The following is a 27,502-nucleotide window of genomic DNA, read 5'->3' on the forward strand; positions in this document are numbered from 1 at the left end:
CTTGTTTGACAGCAGTCATCAGTCTATGTTGGATTCAAGTTAATGTGTATTTTCAGGCATTGAACCACTTCACCTTTCACTCCGTACTTGGTCTGCTCTTCCTCAAACCTATTTGCAGAAAATAGCAGAGCTTGTAGATCGGCTATGCGAGAGTTCAAGTTGTTCTTTCAAAAGAAGTATCCTTTCACACAAGGATTTGTAACTCTAAGGACCCCCTAGGGGTCCCGGACCCCCTGTTGAAGACCCCTGTCCTACAGTATATCGTTGTTGTCGGGCAGAAACCTCTCTTGTGTTTTTTCGTAAATTAACTTGATCATAGGCTACTACAGCGTCACACAAAAGCATCAAAAGTAGAAGATCCACAAGCGCCGCAAAATCACACGTTTCGAGCTTGTAGATCTGTCCGTTTTGCTGTTTTTTAATTTGAATCCTGAAAAGTTAAAGTTTTAGACGTAATTAGTGTGGTTGCTATATAGGCAGTACAAGGGAGGTCCGAGAACTTTTCTGTCACCTAAAGTAAATCTGTTTTCATTTAACTGTTCTGTAATCCCAAAAGTCAGTTGAGTTCATGGACCCTTTTCTGTCCCTTTTCTGATTGGATGACCAATCAGAGGGGATTGGTCAGTGGAGAAGGGGGGAAACATGTGAAAAATGTGTCTGGTTGAAGACCAATCGTGCTCCGGCATTTGGATCAATTGGAGAGGCTTAAGTGCACATGCTAGGAAGCCAGTGAGGATGGGGTCCACAAGAGCCACCAGGTCCACTCGTATTGCCTTCCACACTGTAAGCCAAATCTTTTCGCTGTAAATAGCTGATCAACAAGTGGTCAACAAGTTACTCCCTGCTCACCTCCTCGGTGGTTGCCGTCGAAGCGCACGGTCAGGCCGAAGTCGGTGGTGAGCTGGAGCTGCCTGGAGTTCATGGTGATGGACAGGCCGTCCACTGGGCTGAGGGGAGGAGACACTCGCTCACCATTCACCTGCAGGACAGGACGGAGAGAGAGAAGGGAGAAACAGGGAGAGGTGAGAGATCTCAGAGATTTAGTAAAAAAATAGGATTTTTATTTTGTTTATTAACCAATTTTGGACCCCCTTTTGGGGTTCTTGCTGCAAAGTACAGTATTTCATCGTTGTCGGGTGGAAACCTTGTACAGTATGTCCAAAACCTTCCTTTTTTGTTATTATTTAAACAAAAAAAGTAAAAATAAACAATCTACAAGCACACAATGCCTCGCTATTTTCACTACTTTTGTGAGACACTTTTGTATGAAGAAGGCTTTAAATTACGGGGGGAAAAAAACTTTTTTTTTTTTACTTGGAGATAGAAGATTTCTGCCTGACAGTGACGATTTTTGAATAAATATTAGAAGTTTTCAGCATCCCATAATAATCACTCTTAGTCTCTTAAAGGCACGTTAACCACTGTATAGCAACACACAGAAAACCCAGTGCATTACAGTGTGACCCACGTTATGAAAACATAATAAAAAACCTTCCCACAATCTGTGAAGGGATGTGAATGGAAATACAACACATAGATTGAAATATTTACAAACAGAAAACTAACCAGGACTCTCCTCTTCTGCAGGAAGCGCACATTGACGCCGTACACGTCCACGTACATCTCGTCCAGGAAGGACACCTTCCTGTTCCCGCCGCGACGCACGTTCTTCCCCCTCACCACAAGGGGCTGTAGCGAGCTGCCCTGCGGCCTGCTGTGGTCCTGGGTCAGCACGTAGGTGTAGGGACCCTGGAAGTGGTGGGTGAAGCCGTCAAACGTGCGGTGGTGGGGGTCGCCGCTGATGGTGCACTTGTTGAACTCTGGGAGTGAGAGGCGGAAAGGAATTCATGGGTTTCATTTGTAGTCCTACACCGGCCCATGTTGAGGACCAACACAGGTGTTCTGATTGGCGTAGAACATTAGTTCTATGCCAAATTTGCCAATCAGACAAATTGAAACGCCTGTCTTGGTCCTCAACATGGCTGTTTAGGACTACAAATAAAACTGATGAATTGTGTTAGGAAAGAACTACAAATATATAGGAAAGAGCTACAAAAATATCTACGTATATCCAAAAGTCCTTAAATCAATCCTATTTCCTATTTCCTTGATTGTATGTTAGTCCCTCCCATTGAGGAAATAGAGAAGAGGAGACGTCCCATTGGCCATTTCTGATGACAACATCACAGGTGATAGGCCAAACTCCCAGTGGGTGGGACTAACAGACAAGGAAATAGGAAAGAAGTGTAGGAAATAGGATCTAATTTAAGGACTTGAGACGCAGTGAGCGACACCTGAATCTCTGCTTGGTGATTACTTGGAGCTTTGTTAAGTGATTTGAATCAGCTGTTTGGAGGAAGTGGAGCACACATGAACACAACACCTTTTCCCCAGTAACCTCACTGGGAAACTTGTGAATACTGTATCTGTTGTCTGTCTGTTGCCACTACTTTAGATATATCCTTAACTTGTCACGCAGATTAGTTACATATCATGCACTTTAAGTGTCTTCTCTACCCCTCTCATCTTTCCCCATATGTGAAAAGATAAAGAGCAAGACAAGAGCAAGACAAGAGTCTTGCTCTTTTTCTTTTCACTGCAATGTTGCACAATCAAGAATTTCAAAAAAAACGCAAAAGTCACAGTTTTTTCTAGTTGACAGAACTTACTGGTGGGTTTGCAGGTCACGTCTCCATACTTGTCCAGGCCACACACTGAGCTGGCTTCACACTTGTGTTTGGTACACTTGATGCTTCCTCCCAGGCTGCAGGTGCACTGCTCTGCACACTTATCTGTCAACCACGAGTCTCCCACCTGGGACACAAGTACACACAGTACATGCATCAACGCAGTGTTAAGAAAATGGTTTAAATCGCTTATTTAGTCTGTGCCATGTTTTCCCATTGTAGCAGCAGTACTGGCACCTGCCGTCGGGGGGTTTCCGGGCTGCTAGAGTTGTAGATCGGCTACTCTCAGCATGCAAGCAAGTGTAACATCAGGCAATCAGTCTTTACAATGCCATCAAAATACATTTAACTGTAGATTTAGTCAATTTTTGTTAACTGTAACTAAAATGTAGAATAATTAAAACAAAATGTTAAATTAAACTGTATTGTGTGTTTACAAATCAAACTGAAATTATAGACAAAATGCCCTTAGTTCTAGATCCTGCACCCAACAAATAACCCAAAGAATGAAAAAAAGGTCTAAAACTATAACAATAAAACTAATTAAAACTAAAACTAAGCAAAATAAAAACTAATAAAAACTAGCAAAGTCACAGTATATAAAAAAAAAGGAAAAACAAACTAAAACTAAACTATAATGAAAACTATTTTGTGTGTGTGTGCATGTGTGTGTGTGCGTGCGTGTGTATCTAAGTGTGTGTGTGCGTGCGTGTCGCTCACGTCGTGGTACTCCCCGTCTCCGTCCACGCAGCCACACTCGGCCAGTCGGACGCAGCGCCCGTCGCTGAGCACGAAGCCTGCGTCACACAGGCAGCCCTCCACACAGGTGGTGGGGGGCAGGTGGCAGAACATGGGGAACAGGTCAGAGCAGGTTGGGGGGCAGGGAGGGGTGCAGTCTGAGTAGTGGCTGTTGGGGGGACACGGGAGAGCTGCGGGGGGCGAGAGAGAGAGAGAGAGAGAGAGAGAGAGAGAGAGAGAGAGAGAGAGAGAGAGAGAGAGAGAGAGAGAGAGAACCCCACAAAGGTATGTTTTTCTTTGTTTCTTCACTTTCTGTTCGGACCTGAAAATGTATTCTCTGTTCACTAAAGAGCAGAAGATACCAGTAGTAGGCTATTGGAACATTTCATGTACAGGTATATATGTTGAATGATGATAATAAATGATAAAGGAAATTGCCTCTTTCTTATCTTATTTGACAATTTGGCCAATGTTTGACCAGTTTTATAGTATAGTTTGTTGATTACGTTTGATGCAGTAATATTTTTTTGAGGTGTTAAAAGCTCTTACAAGTCCTTAAAGGAGTAGACTTATTTTCCCCTACTGATTACTTATGCCATGGAGAAGTTCAATAATTTTTTTTTAATTCTTTTAATGATTAATTTGAATATTTTTGACTCGATTCTATAAATGTCTTCTAAATCCTTCCTCTAAATCAGTGGTTCAAACTTTTTCATGTCATGGACCCCCAAAATTACAGGTATTTGGCCGCGGACCCCATCTCAAAATATGTTGTTCCAGGGACCCCACAGAAGCAAATATTTGAGTTACAAACGTTCGCTTTTAAAAAGATATATTCAAAGACTTGCAAAAAAGAAAAACAAGATTTTTCCGAAATAGCAGATATACAAGCTCGCAGCGCGGCACTCGGTCCCACGCTGTGAGCTTGTATATCTGCTATTTTTTCAATAGTTTTCAATAGCATTGAAATAATTCTAGTCCTAAATGTGTACGTACGACAGAAGGAGCTGTTCCTCCAGCTGATGGTGACGCCGGCGCTCTGGCAGGCCTGGGCGTACGCCTCCACGTTGTCGCAGAGCGTGGCCGCCATGCCGTCGTACTCGCACATGTCGTACACGCAGTTCCCCAGGAAGGCCTCGGGAGGCACCAGAGAGTGGCAGGGCTTGAAGCGGTCCGAGAGGATGGTGGCGGCGCACTGCGCCTCGTACGCCGTCTCCTCCTCGGCCGTGCAGTTGGGGTGGACGTCGGGACGCGTGTCGTCCTGGCAGCTGGAAGAGAACGGGACGGGAAGAAGAGACAGGTTTAGTAGACGCTCCTTTAAGACAGCCCCTGGAATGCTGCAGGGTAGACCCCGTGTCATTGAAGTCTCCCATAGGTTACAACCTTGGGTGACAAACACGAGACACTCACATTTAATCACTTGGACTGCGGCGAAAACCTGTTATGCGAGGTCAAATCTCAAAATGTCGATGTCCCATTATTTTGTATAAGGGTTAGGGTTATGCATAGTAGCATTCACCAGGTTAGCGTTCACCAGGGTCGGCAGGTTAGCATTTCACCAGATTAGCATTCACCAGCGTCGGCAGGTTAGCATTTCACCAACGTCGAACAAATGTGACGTCGTAATATCACTACGCTCCCGTTCTGCGAGGCTTGGCCAATGTGACCCTGGGTGTACAACAAACTTTGAGCACTTTGCACCACAATGTAGGCCAGATGTAGGCACAGATGTAGGCCACGCTTCAGAACACGCAGACATTCATTTGGGGCGTAACAACAAACTTTGAGCGCTCTGTGCCAAGATGTAGGCCATGCTTCAGAGCCCGGACAAAGCCAGATGATGGAGCTTAGCTCCCTCCAGGAGCACCGATCAAAAATAAGCAAACAGACAGGCTCCAAGCTCACAAGCTCACTGTGAGCTTGTAGGCTACACGACGGGACAAGTCAAAGAGAAACTACACTGGTGGCAGACGTCGTGCAGCTACCAGGCACATGCACACATAGACATCAAAGGGGGCTTGAACCCCTGCCCTTTTATCCGTCTGAAGTGCCCTCTCCAAAACATGAATGCAGTTTTTACTATGGTGAAAGAAATTGAAATACGCTTAGTTCAGTGTGGTATCAAGAATCGAAAATAGCCGACCTCCAAGCTCAAAACGCGCCGCGCTGCGACGCATTGTGAGTTTGGAGGTCTGCTTTGTTTCTATTCTCACCAAAAGGCCCTTTTAGAAATGTCAGCCCCTGCCTCTCTAACATTTAGTTACTCACCCAGGGTCGCTGTCTCCCTCAGCCTTCCAGCTGTTCCCCAGTTCTATCACGTCCTTGGCCGGCTTCTTGTTGGGCATCAGGTTGTCGTCAGTGGAGTTCTGGTTGTAGTTACCACACATACCACACACCTAGAGACATGTAGAGCTGTAGTTACCACACATACCACACACCGAGAGACATGTAGAGCTGTAGTTACCACACATACCACACACCTAGAGACATGTAGAGCTGTAGTTACCACACATACCACACACCGAGAGACATGTAGAGCTGTAGTTACCACACATACCACACACCTAGAGACATGTAGAGCTGTAGTTACCACACATACCACACACCTAGAGACATGTAGAGCTGTAGTTACCACACATACCACACACCTAGAGACATGTAGAGCTGTAGTTACCACACATACCACACACCTAGAAACATGTAGAGCTGTAGTTACCACACATACCACACACCTGAGACCATAGAGGTATAATATAATATAGGGCGGACTGCCCCGCCCCAAGCTTTTCATTTCAATGACAGTTGATCAGTGGCGATTGAAGCACTGCCCGAAGTACATCGATTGGCCCAGATAAGTAGGCCAATATTGAGCACCGAGCAGGCGCACTAGGGTACGCAGTTACGCATTAGCTTTAGCATACAAACGCGCAGTAGCATTTTAACTGCTATCCCAGGTTTGACCACCAGGACAAAGGCTGCCTCAATGCTCAACCGTGGTTCTGGGGTCTTGCCTGAGACGTGTAGAGATAGAAGTTACCACACATACCCTTGGGACAGTGGTATGGGCTCATATCAATCCGTGGTGCTCCATAATGTTAATTTAACTCTGAACATGTTCAAACAAATCCAAATTGTACACTCTCCGAGCAAACGGTTGTGTTACAGAAGACGGTTGACAGTCCTACCTTGTTGAAGTAGTCCCCGGGAACGGTGATCTCCAGGTGGTGGTTCCCGTCGAACTTGACCTGCAGGCCGAAGTCGGTGTCCAGCATGCTGTAGACGCCGCTGGTCAGCACCTTGCCCCCCCTGACGGACAGAGGGGTCCGCACGCGCCGCCCGTTCAGCTGAGGACACACACAGGGAGGGGAGGGGGATTTTCTTTGGTTAACCTAAGTGTTAAATAGCTCTATATTCTGATAGTACTCGTTGCTATAGCGTGTTCGTTCAGTAACAGGGGTCTCCATGTGTCTCCTGCTCTTTAGTAAACAGAAAATGTGTTTTCAGTTCAGGATTCCTATCGTATCCAATCAGGAGAGAGATAGGAAAAACCAGGGGTCTTCAATGTTTTCTGTCCAAGGACCCCTTAGTTGAGCGAGAGATGAAGCAACCTGTTCATAGATTCCATATAGTTTCATCTTTTGACAGCACAATCAGTGTATTTCAGATATTTAACCACTTGAACCGTCAATACTTATAATAAAATTGGCCTTTCACTGTACGTAGTCTGCTCTTTTTCCCCTCTACACCAAACCTCTTTGCCGAAAATAGCCGATCTACAAGCTCACAGCGCCTCGCAGTGCGAAGCGTTGTGAGCTTGTAGATCTGCTATTTTTGGCTAAAGTTCTCATACACTTTTTTTTCTCCTTTTTTTATATTGAACCCTAGCATCCATATTCTATCTCACAAGGATTTGGAGGACCCCCTAACCCTGTTGAAGACCCCTGGGATAAACAAATGAGTAGACAAAATCTGTAACTGTAACACAAAATGCTGATGAACGGGTACTCTTGGCAACCCAATTGAATATTTTCTTTCATTCTTTTTCAGTTCATTAAGGAATCCTCCATGCTGTCAGAATATAGAGCTTTGACTTTTTCATTAAAAAAAAGATATAAAATGTAGTTTAACCAAAACATATAACTTGCAGTACCTTTAAAGAGTGATAAACCTACAGTACATTCTGCCTGCATTCCCTGCCTCATTACTTCTTGTGTTGTCCTTTACTAGTCTTGTTTTCCAACTAATTACCTTTCTCCTCTATAATAACAGAACGTGGCCTCTCTCACATGTACAGCAGCGCTTGGCTTGGCTTTTAATGAAACCTGCCATGTCGGCGGAAAAGTGGGAGACGCATAATCGTTATCATTAGTCTTGTCACTTTTGTTTTGGTCAATTAAAGCAGTGGCTCTCAAAATGGTGACCCCGCACCAAGGGTCCTTGGGGTGGTTCCAGGTGAGTTCCCCAGCAAAATATGTTAATAGACCGTCAAAATCTCTTTAACTCTATATACATTGTCTCAGGGACGTGCAGAGAATGTTAGAGAGGCAGGGTCTGACATTTCTAAAAGGGACTTTTGGTGGAAATATCAATAAAAATAGCAGACCTCCAAGCTCACAACGCGTTGCAGGAGGTCGGCTATTTTCGGTGCTTGACGCCACACTGAACTAAGCATAATCAAGTCAATACAAACATAAGACGCTGCATTCAAGTTCAGGAGAGTTTGTACAAGGCAATTCTCTTGAATGCTGCCTTCAGTTAAGGCATGGAAATTAGGGCATTTGAATTTCTTTCACTGGTGAAAACTGCATTCATGGTCTGGAGAGGGCACTTTTTACAGACGGATAAAAGGGCAGGGGCTCAAGCCCCCTTTGATGTCTGTGTGCGTGTGCCTGCATTGTCTGTTTGAAAATAGTTGATATACAAGCTCACAATGCTCCTCTCCTCCTCTCCTCTCCTCCCGTGCTGATACATTACTAAAGTATTTCCAATTTTCAATAATTTTCCACTACATCTCAGAGGCAAATATTATACTTTTACTCCATCCACTACAATGATTACACATATTAACCAATTCAACCCAATGTACATTCTCTGCCTTTTGAAAATAGCCAATCTAGATCGGCTATTTTCCATAAAAAATGTATATATTTTATATTTGAAAACTTGTGAAACCGGACATCCTGCATATAATGAGTCATTTCTACTTAGGTATTAAACTATCCCTGCAAGCCAAATGACGTCATGATGATGTTATGATAACGTCCTCCGGTGACTCCGGTGACGTTCAGAACTAGGCCAGATCACCGCCCATATGGGGATGATCTTGACGCCATTACCAGGACATCATATGGACTTATGGATTATTGTTATTGTTTATAATGTTAGTTGAAATATGAGCATGTAACGTTATATTCTGGGACATGTATGACTAGTCATGATATTTATCTGGCCTCGAACGGACCCTCTCTGATTAATCCAGGACGTCCATTTTCGTGGGCAGGATTTAAGTCTCTGATTGGTCCAGGTCCTGACCGTGCTTGCTGGGATATTTTGATACCAGTACTACTTTTAGTCAAGTAAATTATGAATTCCAGACAATCAGTATATATATCTACATTGCTGACACTTTTAGTAAAGTAACAAATGTGAGTACTTTTTCCTCTCCTCCCCTCCCCTCCCCTCATGACTCACCAGGACTCTCCTGCTCTTCTGCAGGGTGACGGTGACGTCACCGGGCAGGTACACGGTGGCAGAGCGGATGTAGGAGGCCTCCGGCTGGCCGCGCTCCTCGTTCTTGGCCACGATCCTGAAGGGAGTCACCTTGGTGCTGTTGCACACCTGGAGAGGAGAGACGCGGAGTTGATTGATCTACGGAACAGCACTACAACACCATAAACCTTTTCAGTCCATAGTTGCTGATAATAATTGTGCCACTGCTCTAAGCCAGTGGTTCTCAAACTTTTCAGGCCGTGACCTCCAAAATAATCATATTTGAACTGGGGACCCCCTTACCCTGACGAGCACTAAGAGTTGAGTAATTACATTTTGTATAACACGGTTCTATTGTGAAAATAGCCGATCTACATGCTCACAACGCCTCGCAACGGCTATTTTCACAATTTATGCCTCTAATATTTGACAATTTACTGTAGCCTTCAAAAGTCCTTAAATTGTCATTTTAGAAATGTGCAGATACCCTCTATACACTTAAACTTTATGTTGATTTGTTTACAGTTGATTGAGAAAACAATGTTGCACATTAAGTTGATCATCTGGGGACCCCCCAAAATAAATTGGGGACCCCTCTGGGGGTCCCGACCCACAGGGTGAGAACCACTGCTCTAAGCTAAGGTGTTCAGTCACCTCAAATGCACCTCAAATTAAAGGGGGCCCACCATGAATTTCACATTTTTCATTTGTTTTCTTGTTTTTTGGTCTTCCCAGTGTCTCTTCCAGCCCCCCCCCCCCCCCCCCCCCCCCCCCCCATGGTTCTCATCATGGTTCTCTAATATTCTTTGTATCATTCCAATTTTAGCCCAAAGATACCTTTGCCAACAAAGGGCATTTTGGTATTGCTTCTTAATGGCTTGGAATTCGAGACAGACAGAACATTTCAATATCTGAGTGGTTGTTTAGGCTAAAACCTGTATAAAACCGTATTATGGACCAATATTTATATAAAATATATATTTTTTAAAAGCATGGTGGGGCCCCTTTAAGACACTCATACGGGTATTTTGGGGCTTGGCCGAAATATTTCAACGGGATCACCAACTATTCTAAACTTTCTGCTATACTGCCAAATGTGCCAATAATCATATTCTTCGAGACACATCCGAGTTTTTGCCATGATCACCTGACATTGATCCCCTCCCACTATTCTCTCATACTAGGACACGACGCACAGGTACTGTATGTTTAGGCTGAAGAATAGGCTTTTTGGGGAGTCAGAGTGTTGCATTTCACATACAATTCTATGAAGCTATAATGAAATATAAGAAGTGTAAGTTTATACTACAGTATATAGTGGGCAGTGGCGTCAGTTCAGCAAAAGCTAGGGTATGGCAAAGATGGGATCAGTCCTCATGGATAAGAGGCATTACATTTTGTATAACACCGCACACGGTTATATTGTGAAAATAGCGGATCTACATGCTCACAACGCCTTGCGCTGCGAGGTGTTTTTGGCTGTTTTTTTTGGGCTGTTTTTTACACAGGTTTCTACGGTTTCTTGGGCTGGATATGGCAGCCTGGAACGGTTGTTCAAGTGCCATTCAAAGAGACATTCATGGATTTATATTTAAAAGTAACTTTTATTTTCCCCCCTGGACCCAGGGTATGGCAGCTGCATACCCCTGCCATACCCAATTGACGCCCCTGATAGGGGGGGTTCCTGTTTCATCTCTCTCTCTCTCTCTCTCTCTCTCTCTCTCTCTCTCTCTCTCTCTCTCTGCTAACTGGCCTGAAAAAAACAGAACACATTCTGTGTCCAATTTTGCATCAGGCCGTCCCTTGAAACAGCTCCTATAAAAAAACACTGTAACGCAGCACTTATTTAAAAGCTGCAACACTTCCCATGCAGCAACAACAAGCAAGCTCTCTCCTCCCCGGCAGGGTACCTTCCCCAGGCTCCTTGACTAGCAAACATTTAATAACAGTATTGTGGCTTCCCTGTGTGCAAATGAAAAGGCTTTCACATGAATTATTCATCATGTATCCTTGGCTATAACTAGCTCCAATCCCCTCTACATACATTTATAATATTCCACCACTACATCATCGACAAACTGGAAACATTTCTTCAGAATTGCAGCGGGAGAGTTGCGTTCCTTCAGCCGTTGGTCTATTAGCAGTGTCCCAGTTCGTATGAGAACGGAATAAATTTCCCTGTATTTACTTGTTTTCATTTTTTGTATTACTTCAAAATATTTTTAAAGATTTCTCAAATGGAAAGATTTTTCCTAAATAATTTAATGAAAAAAAAAAAAAAAAAAAAAATGCCATTTCTCTTGTTTGCGATACATGAAATGTCTCCTTTGGGTCTCAAACTTTTATGCACACATCTTGAACAATGCCTTCACCTATCGAATGACATGCTAACATGCTAATAATGTAAGTAGTTGGTGCCGCGGTATGTATATCTGCTATTTTTTGATAGCGAAAGAATAAAATAAGTGGCTAAAATCTAAAGTGACAGAGATGCTTTCCTGGTCTACATGGGTCAAAGATGGTGTAAGAGCAGAAAGAGGCAGGTGAAATGCTGAATGCCGTGTCTCTACGTACCTCCACCAGGGTGTAGGTGCACGTGCCCATGAAGGTGTGCATGACGCCGTCAAAGGTGTAGTAATGAGGGTCCCCAGCCACGTGACACACGCCCTTACCTACAGAGACAAATTATTGATCAAGATGATGATAGTTAAGCTTCATATGAGTATCCCATGTAGTTTTAGATATAGTCTTTGGCTTTTTTCTCATAGTGTTTTAGTTTTTTTGTTATATTTTAGTCAACTGTTTTAGTTTTAGTCTAGCTTTAGTCAACTAAATCTAAAGACGATTTCATCAACAAAAATGTGTCAGGCAGGCCTTGATGGTGTCGTAATGACTGATCTTATGCTTGGTTGAATGGTGAAAATAGCTGATCGAAGGAGCTTGTAGATCTGCTATTTTCAGAGTATAACACACCGATTAAACCAAACATAAAATATTTGTATTTGTTGACCAAATTGTCAACATACTGTATTCATTCTTAGTTTTAGTCATCAGATCATAGTTTTCATTTTGTTTTCGTCAGTGAAAAGAGGTACGAAGGACGAGGACGAAATTAACACTGGTGTTCAGTAACAGTGTACCTGTGTTGTGCAGTGTTGATTTCGTCGACTAAAACTATGACGAAAAATGTTTGTCGACTGCGTTTTACTCACTGACGAAAACGAAATAAAAACGAAGCTGTGATGACAAAAACTAAGACTAAATATATTGACAACTTCGTCAACAAAATAAAAACTAGACTAAAACGTTAGGGAGGGACTAGTGCTGAAGAGACTCATTTTATGTTTGGTTGCTCTCAGGTGTTGCGTGCTGAAAATAGCGGATCTACAAGCTCACAACGCGTCGCAGGCTATTTTCAGCACGCAATCAAGTGTAAAATCAGTCATTACGATGCCATCAAGGCCTGCCAAAATACATTTTAGTTGACTAAATCAACTGTAAATTTAGTCGCCATAAAATCTTATGATATTTAGTCGACTAAAATCAGACTAACACTAATACTTTTCAGGTGACTAAATTATGACTAAAACTAAATGACATTTTATTCAAAAGACTATGACTAAAACTAAATCAAAATTTGCTGACAAAAACAACACTGGTATTGTGACAGCGTGTTCAGTAACAGTGTACCTGTGTTGTGACAGTCCAGGACTCCCTCCACCACGCCACACTCCTGGGCGGAGCCACAGAGCCACGGCTCACAGGTGACGTTGTTGTTGCCGTGACATTTACACCTCTCTGAGCAGTCCATCTCTGAGAACCAAGAGTCTCCAGACTGTGTGTACGCACACGCACACGCGCGCACGCACGCACACACACACACACACACACACACACACACACACACACACACACACACACACACACACACACACACACACACACACACACAAACAGGAAGAAAGCTTAGCTTTAATTTTATATTATTACTATAATAAGACCGTAAAAGGTTGTATTTGGGATGTTCGTTTTAGGCAGGGTGTTTAACTGTACTTGTACTGTACTACATTTCTATTGTATTGACTTTACGGTACTTGTACTGTTCTCCATTTTTGTCTAATAAAATGATCAATCAATCAATCAATCAATCAATCAAAACTATACAAACTATTTCCAGTATGAGCAACTATTCTACAGTGTAAATATTTCAATATTATGAAACTATTTATCATTTTACAATTTTTTTTAGAGAATTAGATAATTAGACAATTTTACTGAATGCCAAATATAGTCTAATTTAAGGGGCCACAAGACATTTAGCTATGACCATTCATGTAGGCTAAACACTGTTTTGCAAAAGCGAAACAAACAAAGAAATACAAATAACCTGGAAACTTTATAAATGTGTGTTGGCTATTTCATATGTATGGTGGTGGCAGATCAAAATATGGCAAAATATACGTGGCAATCATGTATCAACATTATCTATCCTTGGCACACATACTGTACAGACGCACACGCGCACACATACACGCACACACACACACTTACGGGTCTGTAGTGTCCGTCGTCGTCGACACAGCCACACTGGCTGGGGGGGACACACTTGTCCCCACTGAGGATGAGGGGGGCGTCACACACACAGCCCTCCACACAGGGCAGGTGGCAGGGACCCACAGAGCCCCCAGGGTTCTGGCAGCTGGCCTGAGGGCAGGCCACTGCACACGACTCATAGTGGCTGCCTGGAAGACACTTCAGAGCTGGAGGGGAGGAGAGGAGAGAAAAAAAGAGAAGGGAAAAACATTTTTAGTATACATTTTGTCACTGTCGGGCAGAAACCTTTTATCTCCAAGTTTCACATTTGTATGTTTTTTCTAGGGATGCACCGATATATCGGCCACACCATCGGCATCGGCCGATATCTGCCATATCGGTCAATATCGGTATCTGCAAATAAAGCTGACATTAACCGATGGCAGTAGCCGATATTTATCTGTTGTTGATAAGCATACATTTTGCGCTGGTTATGTTTGTGTGTTGGTTATTTTCAGCCTACCAAGCTGTATTTCGGAACAGTTATTTCTTATAATGAAGATGTATTTGTTTCCCTTGCACAAAATGGGGAAATTATAACACTTAAAACAAAATAAACAAACATCTGTATTGGTATCGGCTAAATTGTTATTTTAAACATCGGTATCGGTATCGGAAAATAATTTCCTTATCGGTGCATCACTAGTTTTTTCGTAAAGTAAAACCCTGCTTCATCATACAAGACTGTCGCACAAGACTAATGAAAATAGCAGATCTACAAGCACACAATTTCACTATTTTCACTATTTTAAATCGTTTTTAAAATGATAAACACAAAATGAATGGTTTGGGACATACAAGGTTTCCACCTGACAACGACGATTTGGTATCTTTTTTTTTTTTCATTCATTTCGATAATTTTTTACCCCCTTTTCTCCCCAATGTATTTGTTATGCCAATTAATTCCTCCCCACACACGTCTGTGTTGTCACTGCTGTTGTATCCCTCTGACTCATCTACCAGTGAGGAGCCTCCACCGGGAGTCTTTCGGCATACTCCTCCCGCCCAACACCCCAGCCCATAGGAATACATGCAATGAGTTACCAACATCAACCTCCACGGCCGGCTTCCCTCCCTCCGAACCAAGGTTATAATAGTTTTGGATTTTTCCATTCGTTTTTATTTTTATTAGTTTTGAGGTTTTGTTTTCAATTACAGTTTAGTTTTAATTCGTTTTTAAAGTGAGGTTGCTAGTTTCGTTTCGTTTTTATTTTTTGAAAATGCTTAGTTTTAGTTTAGTTTTTATTAGTTTTAGAGTTAGTTTTAGTCTTTTACCTAATATGGGGTATTTGTCAGGGGCGAGATTAAAAAAGCTCCGGAAAAAGTATAGTCTAATAAAGAAAACAAACAAAATATCATATTGTTGAGAATGGCAGGAATGTTGAGACATACAACTTCTCTCTTTGACCTCACCAACTGGTGTTTTTTTTTATTTTTTATTTACACAAAAGACAAAAGATGAAAACTAAGGAGATTTTCTCTATAATTTTAGTTTATTTTAGTTCGTTTTGAAAACACACAATACCGTTTCAGTTAGTTTTCGTTTTAAAAAAAAAGCATAGTTTTTATCTTTATTTCAGTTAACTAAAATGTTTTTCCATTCTAGTTTTCGTTTTTTAGTTAGTTTTCGTTTACTATAATAACCTTGCTCCGAACACGGGACAATTGTGTTTGCGTAGACGCCCGACAAGTCAAAGCTTAAATTATACTATCTTTATGCTCACATCTCCTTTACGCTGCAACGCGAGTGAGCTTGCAAATCTGCTATTTTCGGTGCGCGACACTAGCATAACCCCATCCCCAAACGTTTAATTCTAACCCTATTCCAATCGTTTCCCAATTGTAAGCCTACCTCCACAAATTGTTTTTAACTATCCACAAGTTTCCAGCATCAGCATCCCATCTTGCATTGCGCAGAAGGTGGGCGGCAGCTCGCAGCTGCGTTGCAGCCGAGCCGAGCCGACTGTGACGTAATTTATCATTTATCTCAAATTCGACTCAGCTTGTGGGGACATTTTGGCCCTCACAAGTATAGCATCGTTGTCGGGTGGAAACCTTGTATGTCCAAAACTGTTCGTTTTTATCATTTAAAAAAATGAACTAAACTAGTGAAAACAGCCGATCTACAAGCACACAACGCCTCACACCGCGAGGCGTTGTGTGCTTGTAGATCGGCTGTTTTCACTACTTTTGTGTGACGGCCTTGTCTGATGAAGCAGGGCTTTACTTCGCGAAAAAACGTACATATTTGAAACTTGGAGATACGAGGTTTCTGCCCGACAGTGACGATAGTAATAATAGCACAAACACACACACACACGCACGCACACACACACACACACACACACACACACACACACACACACACACACACACACACACACACACACACACACACACACACACACACACACACACACACACACACGCACACAGACAGACTTACGACAGAAGGTGTTGTTCTTCCTCCATGCCACGTGGACCCCGGCGGCGGCGCACATGTCGGCGTAGCTCTCGATGGCCTGGCAGAGCGCCACCGTCTGGCCACCCGTGGCACACAGGTCGTACACGCAGTTCTCAAAGTAAGGGCCAGGGGGCACCACGGAGTGGCACGGCTTGAAGATGCCTGAGAACACAGATGTTATTATAACCAGTTATATTACACCAATATCCACCACAGAAAATTGTGTGGTAAAGTAACTATTATTATTAATTCTTATTCTTAATATTAGTAATAACGGTATTATCAATATTATTATTTTAATCAAGCTTTTTTCCAATTCTTTACATATTTTCCCGTCCTTTTTCCTAAACTGCTTAAATATTCTTGAGCAATTGCTGTTTGTCAATGAGTAGGCTATTATGTGTGTGTGCACATGCACGTGCATGAGCTGACCTGAGCTCTGCATGTATGTGTATGTGTGCTGTGTGCGTGCTGTGCGTGTGTGTGTCTAACCATTAGGATCGGTGATCATGCCACAGCTGGTAGGTTTCTTGGCCTCCTCTTCCACACCTTTGTCACAGTCATCCTGTCCACCGCCATGGGTACAACTGATGGAGGGAGGGAGGGAGTGATCAAAAGTACAATTAGGTAAAATTTCAATTACCGCTCAATTTATCACGTTTATTTTTTCTTTTCTTTCTGGGGCTGTGCGACAAAAAGTGTCCGAGCGCTCTGGCCACATTCAGGTGTTTAGACCAGTGTTTCTCAAACTTTGACATTTGAAGGTCTCCCCTTACCCGTGAGGGTCCATTTGGTTCCATTTGTACACTGTCAGAGTTACAGAAACACTGGTTTAGACATACTGTATGTCTTAAAAGCACTTGCCAGGTCGGGCAACCTGAAAGCAAACTCCACCTGCTCGAAAGTTTGGTTTACAGGTGGGCAACCCCTAGTGTCAACGCCTTGCTATATATTATATGTTTTTGTTTACGGATCCTAGAAGACAAAAAGACATGCAATTTGTATTCATAATGTTCCAATGTTCGACGGCAGAAACACAATTAAATCGTTCATCGCAATAATTTGTCTTTTTATCCCACGATTTTGTAACCCATTTTTCACCCAGTGCCAATTGCCTAAGCTGTAATCCTGGGCTCTGCACTCCCTCTGCCAACCTGGGAAGAGCCCCGAACTGAGCTCATGCTTCCTTCATGCAGTCTGCTTCTTATCACCTGACAGGGGGAGCTTCCCCGGTTTGGACGTAGCACGTGGAAGGAACACGTTATTCCAACCAGTTCCTTTCTCCTCAGGCGCCCCAGCTGGCCAGAGGAAGGCATTATAAAAACCAGGATTACTGCATGTTTTTTGTGAGGGTATCTACCCCAGGGGACATGGGGAGAACATGCAAACTCCACACAGAAAGGCCCTTTCGCCAACCCCACTTAGGGTGTGGGCGCTGATGACGTGGAGGAGAGAACACGCCCCCCAGCGCCCACAGCGTCCCCCAGCGGGAATTGAACCCAGGACCTTCCAGCTGTGAGGCGACAGCGCTATACCGACTGTGATACTTTTACTTTAAGTAAAAATAAAAGTGTGCACGTGTGTGTGTGTGTGTGTGTGTGTGTGTGTGAGAGAGAGAGAGAGAGAGATACTCACTTGCGATCATCAGGGACCTCCCAGCTGTCTCCCAGGTCGTTGGTGTTGGCGGCCACTTCGCCGTTTGGTTTGATGTTGTCGTCAGCCGGTTTGTCATTAAAGTTTCCTACAGACAAACACACATAGGTGTACAGTACAGGTCAGACTCCTTTTCCAGCTCAGAGGTTCTCAAACCATGGGTCGTGGGACCCCAAGTGAGGTCGCGGGCAGGGGCGTCAAGTCCAGGGGGGAAAATAAATGTTACTTTTAAATATAAATCCACTAATGTCTCTTTTTCTATTGGTTATTATGTTGTTAAAGGAGCTATAGTCAACTTTTCCATTGTAGGGCCGACACTTTGTTTACATCCTAGTCTATAGACTAGAATGTAAACAAAGTGTCGGTCTGACAATGGCCAAAATAATTATTTAATCATTATTTTACGTTTTTTGTGGTCATTTTTGAATAGAAACACATAAATGAAGCTTATTTTTTATAAAATATTTTTGACACATTATTTTTATTTTAGCATCCGTTTTTCAAGAACAAGTTGACTATAGCTCCTTTCAATTACAGTGCTACAAATGCAAAATTTTACAAAATGGTCACTTTAACAAGGTATTATACTTATATTCTCCACACTTGTATTCTCCCCATCTTGACAAAATGGTAGTCCCCGGTTCCGCAGGTCTGCTGCACAGGTGCAATGCATTATTGTTAATTGTGGCACGTTTACTAACATGCCAAGTTTAGCTGCACTTGAACAACCGTTCCAGGCTGCCATATCCAGCCCAAGAAACCGTAGAAACCCGGGGAAAAAACGGACAAAACCCGACGCATGAGGACTCCCATCTTTGCCATACCCTAGCTTTTGCTGAACTGACGCCACTGGTCGTGGGAAGGTGACGACTGAAAAGAAAAAGGAAAAGTGCATCCTTACCGCACATGCCACAGAGCAGGCCACTGTAGGCGTCGGGGAGTTGCACGTCTGCGTGGTGGTTGCCATCAAAGCGCACCCGGAGACCGAAGGTGGTCTGCAGCACCACAAACTTCCCACTCAGGTAGATCTGGACGCCGTTGGGCAGGTTGACAGGAGGGCTCACCTGGGTTCCATTCACCTTGAGACATGATTAAATGGTTAGTCAGTCTGATATCGTATGCTGTAGAGGCAGAAACCTTTTTTGTATGCGTTTCTTTTTTTGGGGTAAATCAACGTCCTACTTGATCGCACTACAGCGTCACACAAAAGCATAGGAAGCAGATCCGCTAGAATGGTGATTTGAATCTAGCAAAGCCTAGCTAAGATCAGCGACAACCACGCCCCCCATCACCTCCCGGGTGATGGGAGAGGCACTTAACACCTCCCAGGTGATGGGAGGAAGGCAGGTTCAAATAAGTTCTGAAAACATCATTAATGTCAGGGGGCCGAATCTCACCGGCTGCGTGTGGACATATTTTAGGGGGGCCAAAGCATGTCTCAACAAATGATTAGTTAGGCATAATTCTTTTGAGGTTAAGGTTAGGACAAAATGGATATTTCACGCAAAAAAACAAAAAAAACAAAACACAACCCACTCAAGCATTAGAAGGACAATATCGGTCACTAGAACCAAGGAAAGGTGTTTTCAATTCCTCTATCATGGTTTACATGGAAATGTTTGAAAGTCTAACATAGACTAGAATGTAACATTATTTTTATTTTAGCATCTGTTTTTCAAGAAAAAGTTGACAATAGCTCCTTTAATGTCAGAGTTACGGTTAGAATTAGGCGTAGTTACAAAAATGCAAGGAAGAAGTTGAACACAAGGAAGAACATGGACTATACTGGCCAATCACAGCGGGTCTTTGCTGACGTGCGAGCTAGGCTTTCTATCGACGGCTTCTCTTCTCACCTGGACTTTGCGTCCCTTGCCGAGGATGACGGTGGTGTCGTACACGCTGATCATGACGGCCCTGACGTAGGAGATCTTCTTGTTGCTGCTGCGGTGCTCGTTCTGGGTGTCCACGGTGAAGTAGGGCAGGCCGGAGGTCTGGTTGCAGGGCTTGGTGAGGGTGTAGGAGCAGGCGCCCATGTAGTGGTGGGTCCTCTTGTCAAAGGTGACGTAGTGGGGGTCGCCCGACACCGAACACATGCCCGTAGCTGCAGGGAAGAGAACACAGAGGGTTTAGCGCTGTTGTGCGTGCGACTGTGCGTGTACTTGAATTAGATGGATGGTAAATTCAAATTCTGCACGAACCCGAATTTACCTGACCCGACCCGACATATAGGGCCGGGTAGGGCCTAAAATACATGCTAATAGTCGGGCCGGGTCGGGCCTCGGTCTCAATGAAAAAAGAAAAAATATTATTTATTTTATTACTTTTACTCTGCGATAGAGTTCTCAAATTCTTCACAAATCAGACCCTACCTGACCCAATGCTTTCAGGCCGGGTAGGGCCAAAAATGTATGATAATTAGTCGGGCCGGGCCTCGGGCCAGCCCAGTTAGGGCCCAGTTAGGTTGGGCCCTAAGGTTGAGAACTCTAATGGATGGATGGATGGATGGATTAAGTGCCCCACTCCTTGGGTGACTACAGTGACAATTGTTAAATATATGTATATATATTTTTTTTTTTGCATTTTCGGAAACACGTGAAATGTGTCCTCTGCATTTACCCAAGCCATTATATAACTACTAGTGGTGAAAAAAGGCATTTGTAAAATGTATGTCCTAAAAATGTATACAAGTGTTGTAATCGTGAAAGGCCGAAATAGTAAATGTAGCAACACAAACTATGTGTGTGTGTGTGTGTGTGTGTGTGTGTGTGTGTGTGTGTGTGTGTGTGTGTGTGTGTGTGTGTGTGTGTGTGTGTGTGTGTGTGTGTGTGTGTGTGCGTGCGTGCGTGGGTGCGTGCGTGCGTGCATGCGTGTGTGCATGCGTGCGTGTGTGTCGTACGCAGGTCATGGCAGCCGTATTCTCCGTCGTGCACCGTGCAGCTCTGGGTGACCGGGGCACAGCTGGTGTTGTGGCACTGGATGGTCCCTCCCCCCTGGCACGCACACTTCTGCTCACAGCCCTCCAGGTACCACTCATCACCCACCTGCAGTGGTGGCAAAGGTACTCCAATGTTATACTTAAGTAAATGTATCAATACTGCAATGTAGCACACACACACACACACACGCACACGCACACGCGCGCACACACACACACACACACACACACACACACACACACACACACACACACACACACACACACACAGGTGAAAACAGTCAGACATTGTCACTTTCGTGTGGAAACCTTCAAAAAAGTTTTTTTCTTCTTTTTTTTTTCTTCTTTTTTTTAGGAACTGGAAAAAAAGAACCTGTGTTATAATTGATCCATTGTAGTTATTATTTAGTGACAAGCTCTTGTTTATACTTTTCATTGGTTCAATATTCATAAAACCCGCTCACTTACTAAACCCCTTTGAAAGTTTTTTTTCCCCCAAAGGCAGCTAAAATTGCTGATTTACAAGAGTTTGTAGATCAACTATTTTCACTACTTGTGTGTGCCACTGTTGAGGGCTAGGACTGAGGGCTAGGAAAAAATCGAATTAAATCAGAGGCTTTGTAATTAATTAATCAAAATTAATCGCATGTGTAATCGCATATACTATTTGACCTTGGTTGATGCACCGCTATGATGAGTACGCCCGAAACTGCAGGTTCCGTGGTGCACAAACTAAGTGTGAATAAAACACGTAAAATGTTTTAATCGCGTTAACTTTCTGTAATGAATTAATCAAAGTTAATCAGTTAAAGTCAAAGCTCTAATATATATATCGTCGTTCTCGGGTGAAAACCTTGTATGTCCAAAACCGTTCGTTTTGCATTCATCATTTTAAAATGATTTAAACTCGTGAAAACAGCCGATCTACAAGCACACAACGCCTCGCACCGCGAGGCGTTGTGTGCTTATAGATCTGTTGTTTTCACAGGGCTTTAGATAGATCTGCTGTTTTCGCAGTGCTTTAGTTTGCGAAAGAACGTACAAATTTGAAACTTGGAGATGCAAGGTTTCCACCCGACAACGACGATATTTTTAAATAAGAGATACATGGTTTGCGCACGACAGCGACGGTGTATGAGGTTCATCCCAGAGGCTGCAGAACGCATTCATTCCTCAATCCATCATCCTCTGAGTGTTCTGTGTCAGACCATTCCCCTGTGTTTTAAAGACCTTATGGCCTTATGGGTACACAGAGTCCCATGCAATTTGTTTCATTGGCAAATCAGTTTCTGTCTGTTCTGTCTGAACACAAGGCAGCTTTTTCCATCAGCGGCCCAACATCCTTGAACTTATCTTTAAAACTGTCGTCCCTGCCATCTCTTGGCAAGTTCAAAGGACTGATCCATACCACTTTCAATCATGATTGCACATGTTTCACTTGATTTATTAGCTCTGTTCGTTTGTAAATTACTCTGCTTAATTTATAATGTTTTAATATTGTGTTTTTATTGTTCTGTATTGTGACCTCGGCTACATTGAAAATGAGGGCTTGCCCTCAACTGTACTTCGAGTATACATAAAGGTGCTGATGACACAGCCCGTCCTCCACGTTTACCTCACTTCACCTTATACCTTACTGTTTGGGATTATTTGCCTTTGTGGATTACTTGGATTATTTGGATTATACTGAGTCCTGCCCGCATTACTTATTAATATGAGACGGTGAACTATATTTCAGTTTAATGAAACCCCATCGTCTGGATTTCTGTTAGACCCGTGGGTACTGTAGGTGCAGTTGCTCAGAGAATAGTTGTGTGTAGCCAGACTGTTGCCTCAAACAATTTTCAAATGCTTCTGGTCATACAGTCTGGAGCAACGGAAGCTCTGATCATGTCTTTAGTTTACAGTCGCACAAACGTAATGCTATCCTATCTAAATCATATCCAAGCTTGCTGCTTAGCAGAAATGGAAATTCAAAAATATACCAATACGTTGTATAGATTTTAAAACAAATTCTCGTGGACTAACAGAAGTGACAAACAGATTCCAACTTCACTGTTCGGTGTAGATCCATCCATACAATTTACATTTCTAATTTGTTTGACATCACCAAAGAGTGAATTACCCTCAACTTCCTCATTATATTTCTAGCCACCCTCACAAAAGCAAAAACGGATATCTCTTCTTTTTTTTTTTTTTGCAAGCTTTGGAAGGAGCTGATTGGTTCAGAATGTATTATGAGAACCAGGGGGTCAGTTGTCCGGATTTAAAATGAAGCAAACACGGAACTAAAAGTTCATATGATTGACCACTAGTTGTGTTGTTCTGGTACCAAAAGCAACATGTTCTCCATAGGATTCCATTCATTTTCCCCGAACTTTTACATTTGATTTTCTTACCTTAACTCATTGGCCGCCATTTTAACATTGACTGTTTGGCTCCCCTGCCATTTTGTTTAATGAAAAAATTGATATATTTTTTTTATATTGACATTTTTCCTAAATTCTGTATTCTGTATTTTGTGTCATACAGGACCTGAATTGAAACAGGACCACCTCTAGTCTCACCAAAAAATAAAACAAATAAATAAAAAGCTTTTTTTTCTATAGTTGCAGCCATCTCAAAATAGCCATTTTTGACCAAAATCCAGCTATAATTGAAACAACTGGAAATATTGACCTTTTTGTGATCGATCGCTTTTCAAGTGGATAACTCACTTGATATTTGTCTTTATGGCTTCAGGCATTATCAGATAAGTGTACTAATGTAATTATGTAATAGGATTTCTTTTTTTTTTTTTTTTCTGTTTAGAAAAATGCAGAGAAACATATTTTTATTGGCTATGTCTGACCATACACTCAGCAATTTCACATATATACTACTGTATATTGCAGTATTTATGTGAGCATTTATGTGAGCCCCCACTTGGGGGCGCTTTCTCTCTGTCTCTATGTGTCTGTTTTCGGTCTCGGATGGGTTTTGATCTGTACAGGTGCACACACACAAATAGACATCAAAGGGGGCATGAGTCTTTTTTCTAACATGTCCTAGAATGTGAAAATAGCAGATCTACAAGCTCTACAAGCTCAACACATCGCTCTGTGACACATTGAGAGCTTGTAGAGCTTGTAGATCTGCTATTTTCACATTCTAGGACATGTTAGAAAAATGTCTCCCCCTGCCCCTAAAAAAATCCTCTGCACTGCCCTGCTAAACAGCTCCTCTGCGTCTTTGCTCGTTAGTAATCAACACTAGTTGATCTCTTGCTTTTTTGGAGGAGCGTGGTGGGGGAGCGTGGGAGTTTTGGTGGTGGTCCACGACCACCACCCTTGAGAAGTGTTGGCTGGAGACCAGGCAGGGTAGTGAGAGGACGGACCCCCTTTCAGGGACCACTTCACTTGTCTCTGAATCAACTGGATCGCGTCGTGTGAACTTTATGTAATCGGGCAGTTTTATTGATTGATTTTGTAAGAGTTGATTATCGTGTTCCCACTGCTCTGCTGAGCGAAGCGTTGAGCCCGCGGACCCCCCAGGGACCCCCTTTTGCAAAGGACCGCCTGTTGACAATGGCCTGCTTGGCTGCTTGTGGACCATTACAAAACAATATATTATAGCCTGGATATATGGATTATACAGTAACCTGTGGATACCTAATCAACCATCATCATTCTCAGGTATGTTTTAGAAGCATTTATATGGCGAATTGGCGATAATTTTTTTGTGTCTTGAGAGAGAGAGAGAGAGAGAGACAGATCTCTGAATCAGAGACTCTGATAGCACTATTTCTTTATGGGACTGTGTGCTGATTAGGACAGGGGGACCACTGAAACAGACAGTGGTCGTGGACCACCAGCCAGCTAAGAGATGTGCACACACACACACACACACACACACACACACACACACACACACACACACACACACACACAGCTGTTTTTTTCTTCTCTCTTTTTTCGGCTGCCAGCCTTTTGAGCTCAAATGCGTCTTTTGCCAATTAACTGTGGTTGGGGAGATTTATACATTTGTATTGCAATTTGTACATTATTACAGTCTTTTTTTCAAACACACTTACTTTGATGTGTGATATTTTAGGTTCCCTTTAAGATAAAAGGCTCAGAATTTGTCACGAGCAGGGGGAGAATGTAATTAAACATTACATTATATAAAAGCTAATTCTCGGGACTATCGGGCCTGGCGGGGAGCGACATTGGGATTTTCTCGGGACTATCGGGGGAGGCGGGGAATGAGTTAATAAACATTGTCATGAATACTTTATGGTTCCTGTCGCTAGTTTAAAGTCTTGTTTCAATCACCATGATATGCGTTTGGTGAAAATATGGTCCAATTTATGTTATATTTGATGTTAAAGCAAAGGTATGCTGTATGAGGGGCTTGTGATCATAGGCTTATGATGATTCTTCTTCATGTGCTTTATTTTCGATAAGCTCAAGACAATGTCCCATGTATCCCTGCGATTGCATGTGACCGTTGGCAGCCAATAGCATTCCTTGGGTAGTAATGGGTACTATGATGGCGACACCCATACAAGGGCAAAAAAAGCTTAATTTTTGCGGCATAGAAACCAATGGGTTTCCACCGTCCATATCTCTTACAGTCTATAATTTGAACGTTTCGAGGACCATGCAACTTACGGGATGGTAGTCGCCACTGGGATCCACGCAGCCACAGTCCTTGAGCGGGACGCACTTGTCGTCGCTGAGGATGAAGCCGGCGTCGCACTTGCAGCCCTCCACGCACGTGTCCTCGCAGCCCGCCGGCCCGCCCGTTCCCACGCACGTCTCCGGGCACGCGCTCACACACAGAGAGTAGGAGCTGTTAGGAGGACAGCTCAGAGCTGGAGGGAGGGAGGGAGGGATGGTGGAGAGAGAGAGAGACAGAGAGAGAGAGACAGTCAGAGAGTGAGAGATGGATTGAGAAAGGGGGATATAGTTTCATTATTATTATGTACTCAATACATACAGCATGTGAATTTACAATTTAGGCATTTAGCAGATGCTCTTAATCCAGAGCAATTTACAGTAAGCAAGGTAATACATCAATTCATCAAATGCATAGAAATATCAATCTAGACAAAATAACGTAGGTAGACCGAGCACCTAATCAGTAAAAAGCTTTATAAAAAAAAAGGTATCTAGCTCTCATGTATGGTCATTGGGGGTAGGCGTCTAGGCAAGACTGGCGAGTGCTACCGTATTGCACAGGGGTCATATATGTGTCCGTTCCTGGGACAAAAAATTGATTATAGTAAATGTACCCCCCATTGATTCCGGATGGGGACCCGAATGCATTTTGGGTCCCCATCCAGGGGTACATTTATTGTAATGAATTTTTAGTCTTAGGAATGCAACAAAACACAAAAAATATTACTGTACTCAAGTCTCCATGGCATGTCACTTTGGGGGTGAACTAATCCTTTAATGTGTTTACAAAGTAGTCAATCAATCAATCAATCAATCAATCAATCAATCACACACACACACACACACACACACACACACACACACACACACACACACACACACACACACACACACACACACACACACACACACACACACACACACAGAGACTTACGGCAGAAGGTGGGGGTCCTCCAGGGGTGCACGGTGGCCCCAGCACTGTGACAGGCGTCAGTGTAGACCTGCAGCTGGTCACACAGCACCCCCTGTTGGCCGTTGTATTCACACATGTCATACACACAGGCCTGGAAGAAGGGAGTGGGATCCACCACTTTGATGCACTCCCTGTAAGAAGCACAGACATGTAACAGTTAATCAAAGTCATCACTTTAATCGATTATACAAAATAACCGATCGTTTAATTAAATGATCGATTCATAATCAATCCCTAATTTGGGCATGTCATTATAGACATGCCCAAAGCCAATAATTTGATTGATTTGTTTATCTCCGGTAGGAGACTCCGCAAATCTCTAAGGAAGGTTACTATCCAAATAAAGGCCGAAAAGCTCAGCTTCTCAGCTTCTGATCTTATGCACTTTTTACTCTCTCAAATTTGTATCCCACTATTTTGTAACCCATTTTTCACCCAGTGCCAATTGCCTAAGCTGTAGGCTTGCCTAATCCTGGGCTCTACACTCCCTCTGCCAACCTTTGGCAACAGCACTACCGACTGCGCCACTGTGCCCCTTTATGCACTTTTTAGACCTGCTATTTTCTATATCTCTACCAGACACAAGTAATTTTAGTGTCTATTCTGCCTAAGTGGTTAATCAATTTGTTGTCTTTTTGGTTAATCAAAACAAGTCATGGATAGAAAAAGTATGTGCCTTGATAACGTAATGTACTTGGCCCACGATAATCAGACTGTAATTATCCATGATGTGATCCAAGTATAGATGACTCCAATCCACACACGCACACACGACACGCTCACACACTTGGATACACTTTTGACAGTGTCTTATTGTCTTCCCACAAGATTATCTATCAGTAATCTTATCTAAGATTGCAATAATACCTTTACTCTAATCTGGATAATGTAACTTTGCTTCTGCCCCCCACCCCCCCAAGACCAAACACGCACGCACGCACGCACGCACGCACGCGCGCGCACGCACGCACGCACGCACGCACGCACGCACGCACGCACGCACGCACGCACGCACGCACGCACGCACGCACGCACGCACACGCACACACACACACACACACACACACACACACACACACACACACACAC

At 43.2% G+C, this 27,502-nt stretch overlaps 1 protein-coding gene across 1 annotated transcript in view; it reads right to left on the reverse strand.

Annotated features, from left to right (window-relative positions):
• The window catches only part of zanl (zonadhesin, like), a gene marked incomplete at both ends in the record, with an annotated part of 117,282 nt that overhangs the window by 40,942 nt on the left and 48,838 nt on the right, over nt 1-27,502 (reverse strand). The window contains 19 exons of the mRNA XM_080741669.1: nt 850-979; nt 1,567-1,820; nt 2,670-2,814; nt 3,408-3,616; nt 4,422-4,693; nt 5,694-5,821; nt 6,611-6,769; nt 9,117-9,263; nt 11,709-11,806; nt 12,825-12,969; nt 13,686-13,894; nt 16,174-16,353; nt 16,684-16,778; nt 17,827-17,932; nt 18,746-18,923; nt 19,698-19,945; nt 20,741-20,885; nt 25,432-25,634; nt 26,375-26,544. Of these exons, the coding sequence (XP_080597795.1) occupies nt 850-979; nt 1,567-1,820; nt 2,670-2,814; nt 3,408-3,616; nt 4,422-4,693; nt 5,694-5,821; nt 6,611-6,769; nt 9,117-9,263; nt 11,709-11,806; nt 12,825-12,969; nt 13,686-13,894; nt 16,174-16,353; nt 16,684-16,778; nt 17,827-17,932; nt 18,746-18,923; nt 19,698-19,945; nt 20,741-20,885; nt 25,432-25,634; nt 26,375-26,544 (3,221 nt within the window). The remainder of the gene's footprint in view (nt 1-849; nt 980-1,566; nt 1,821-2,669; nt 2,815-3,407; nt 3,617-4,421; nt 4,694-5,693; nt 5,822-6,610; nt 6,770-9,116; nt 9,264-11,708; nt 11,807-12,824; nt 12,970-13,685; nt 13,895-16,173; nt 16,354-16,683; nt 16,779-17,826; nt 17,933-18,745; nt 18,924-19,697; nt 19,946-20,740; nt 20,886-25,431; nt 25,635-26,374; nt 26,545-27,502) is intronic.

Source organism: Nannobrachium achirus (assembly GCF_963921795.1).
Source record: "Nannobrachium achirus genome assembly, chromosome: 14".
In the NCBI taxonomy this organism is placed as follows: domain Eukaryota; kingdom Metazoa; phylum Chordata; class Actinopteri; order Myctophiformes; family Myctophidae; genus Nannobrachium; species Nannobrachium achirus.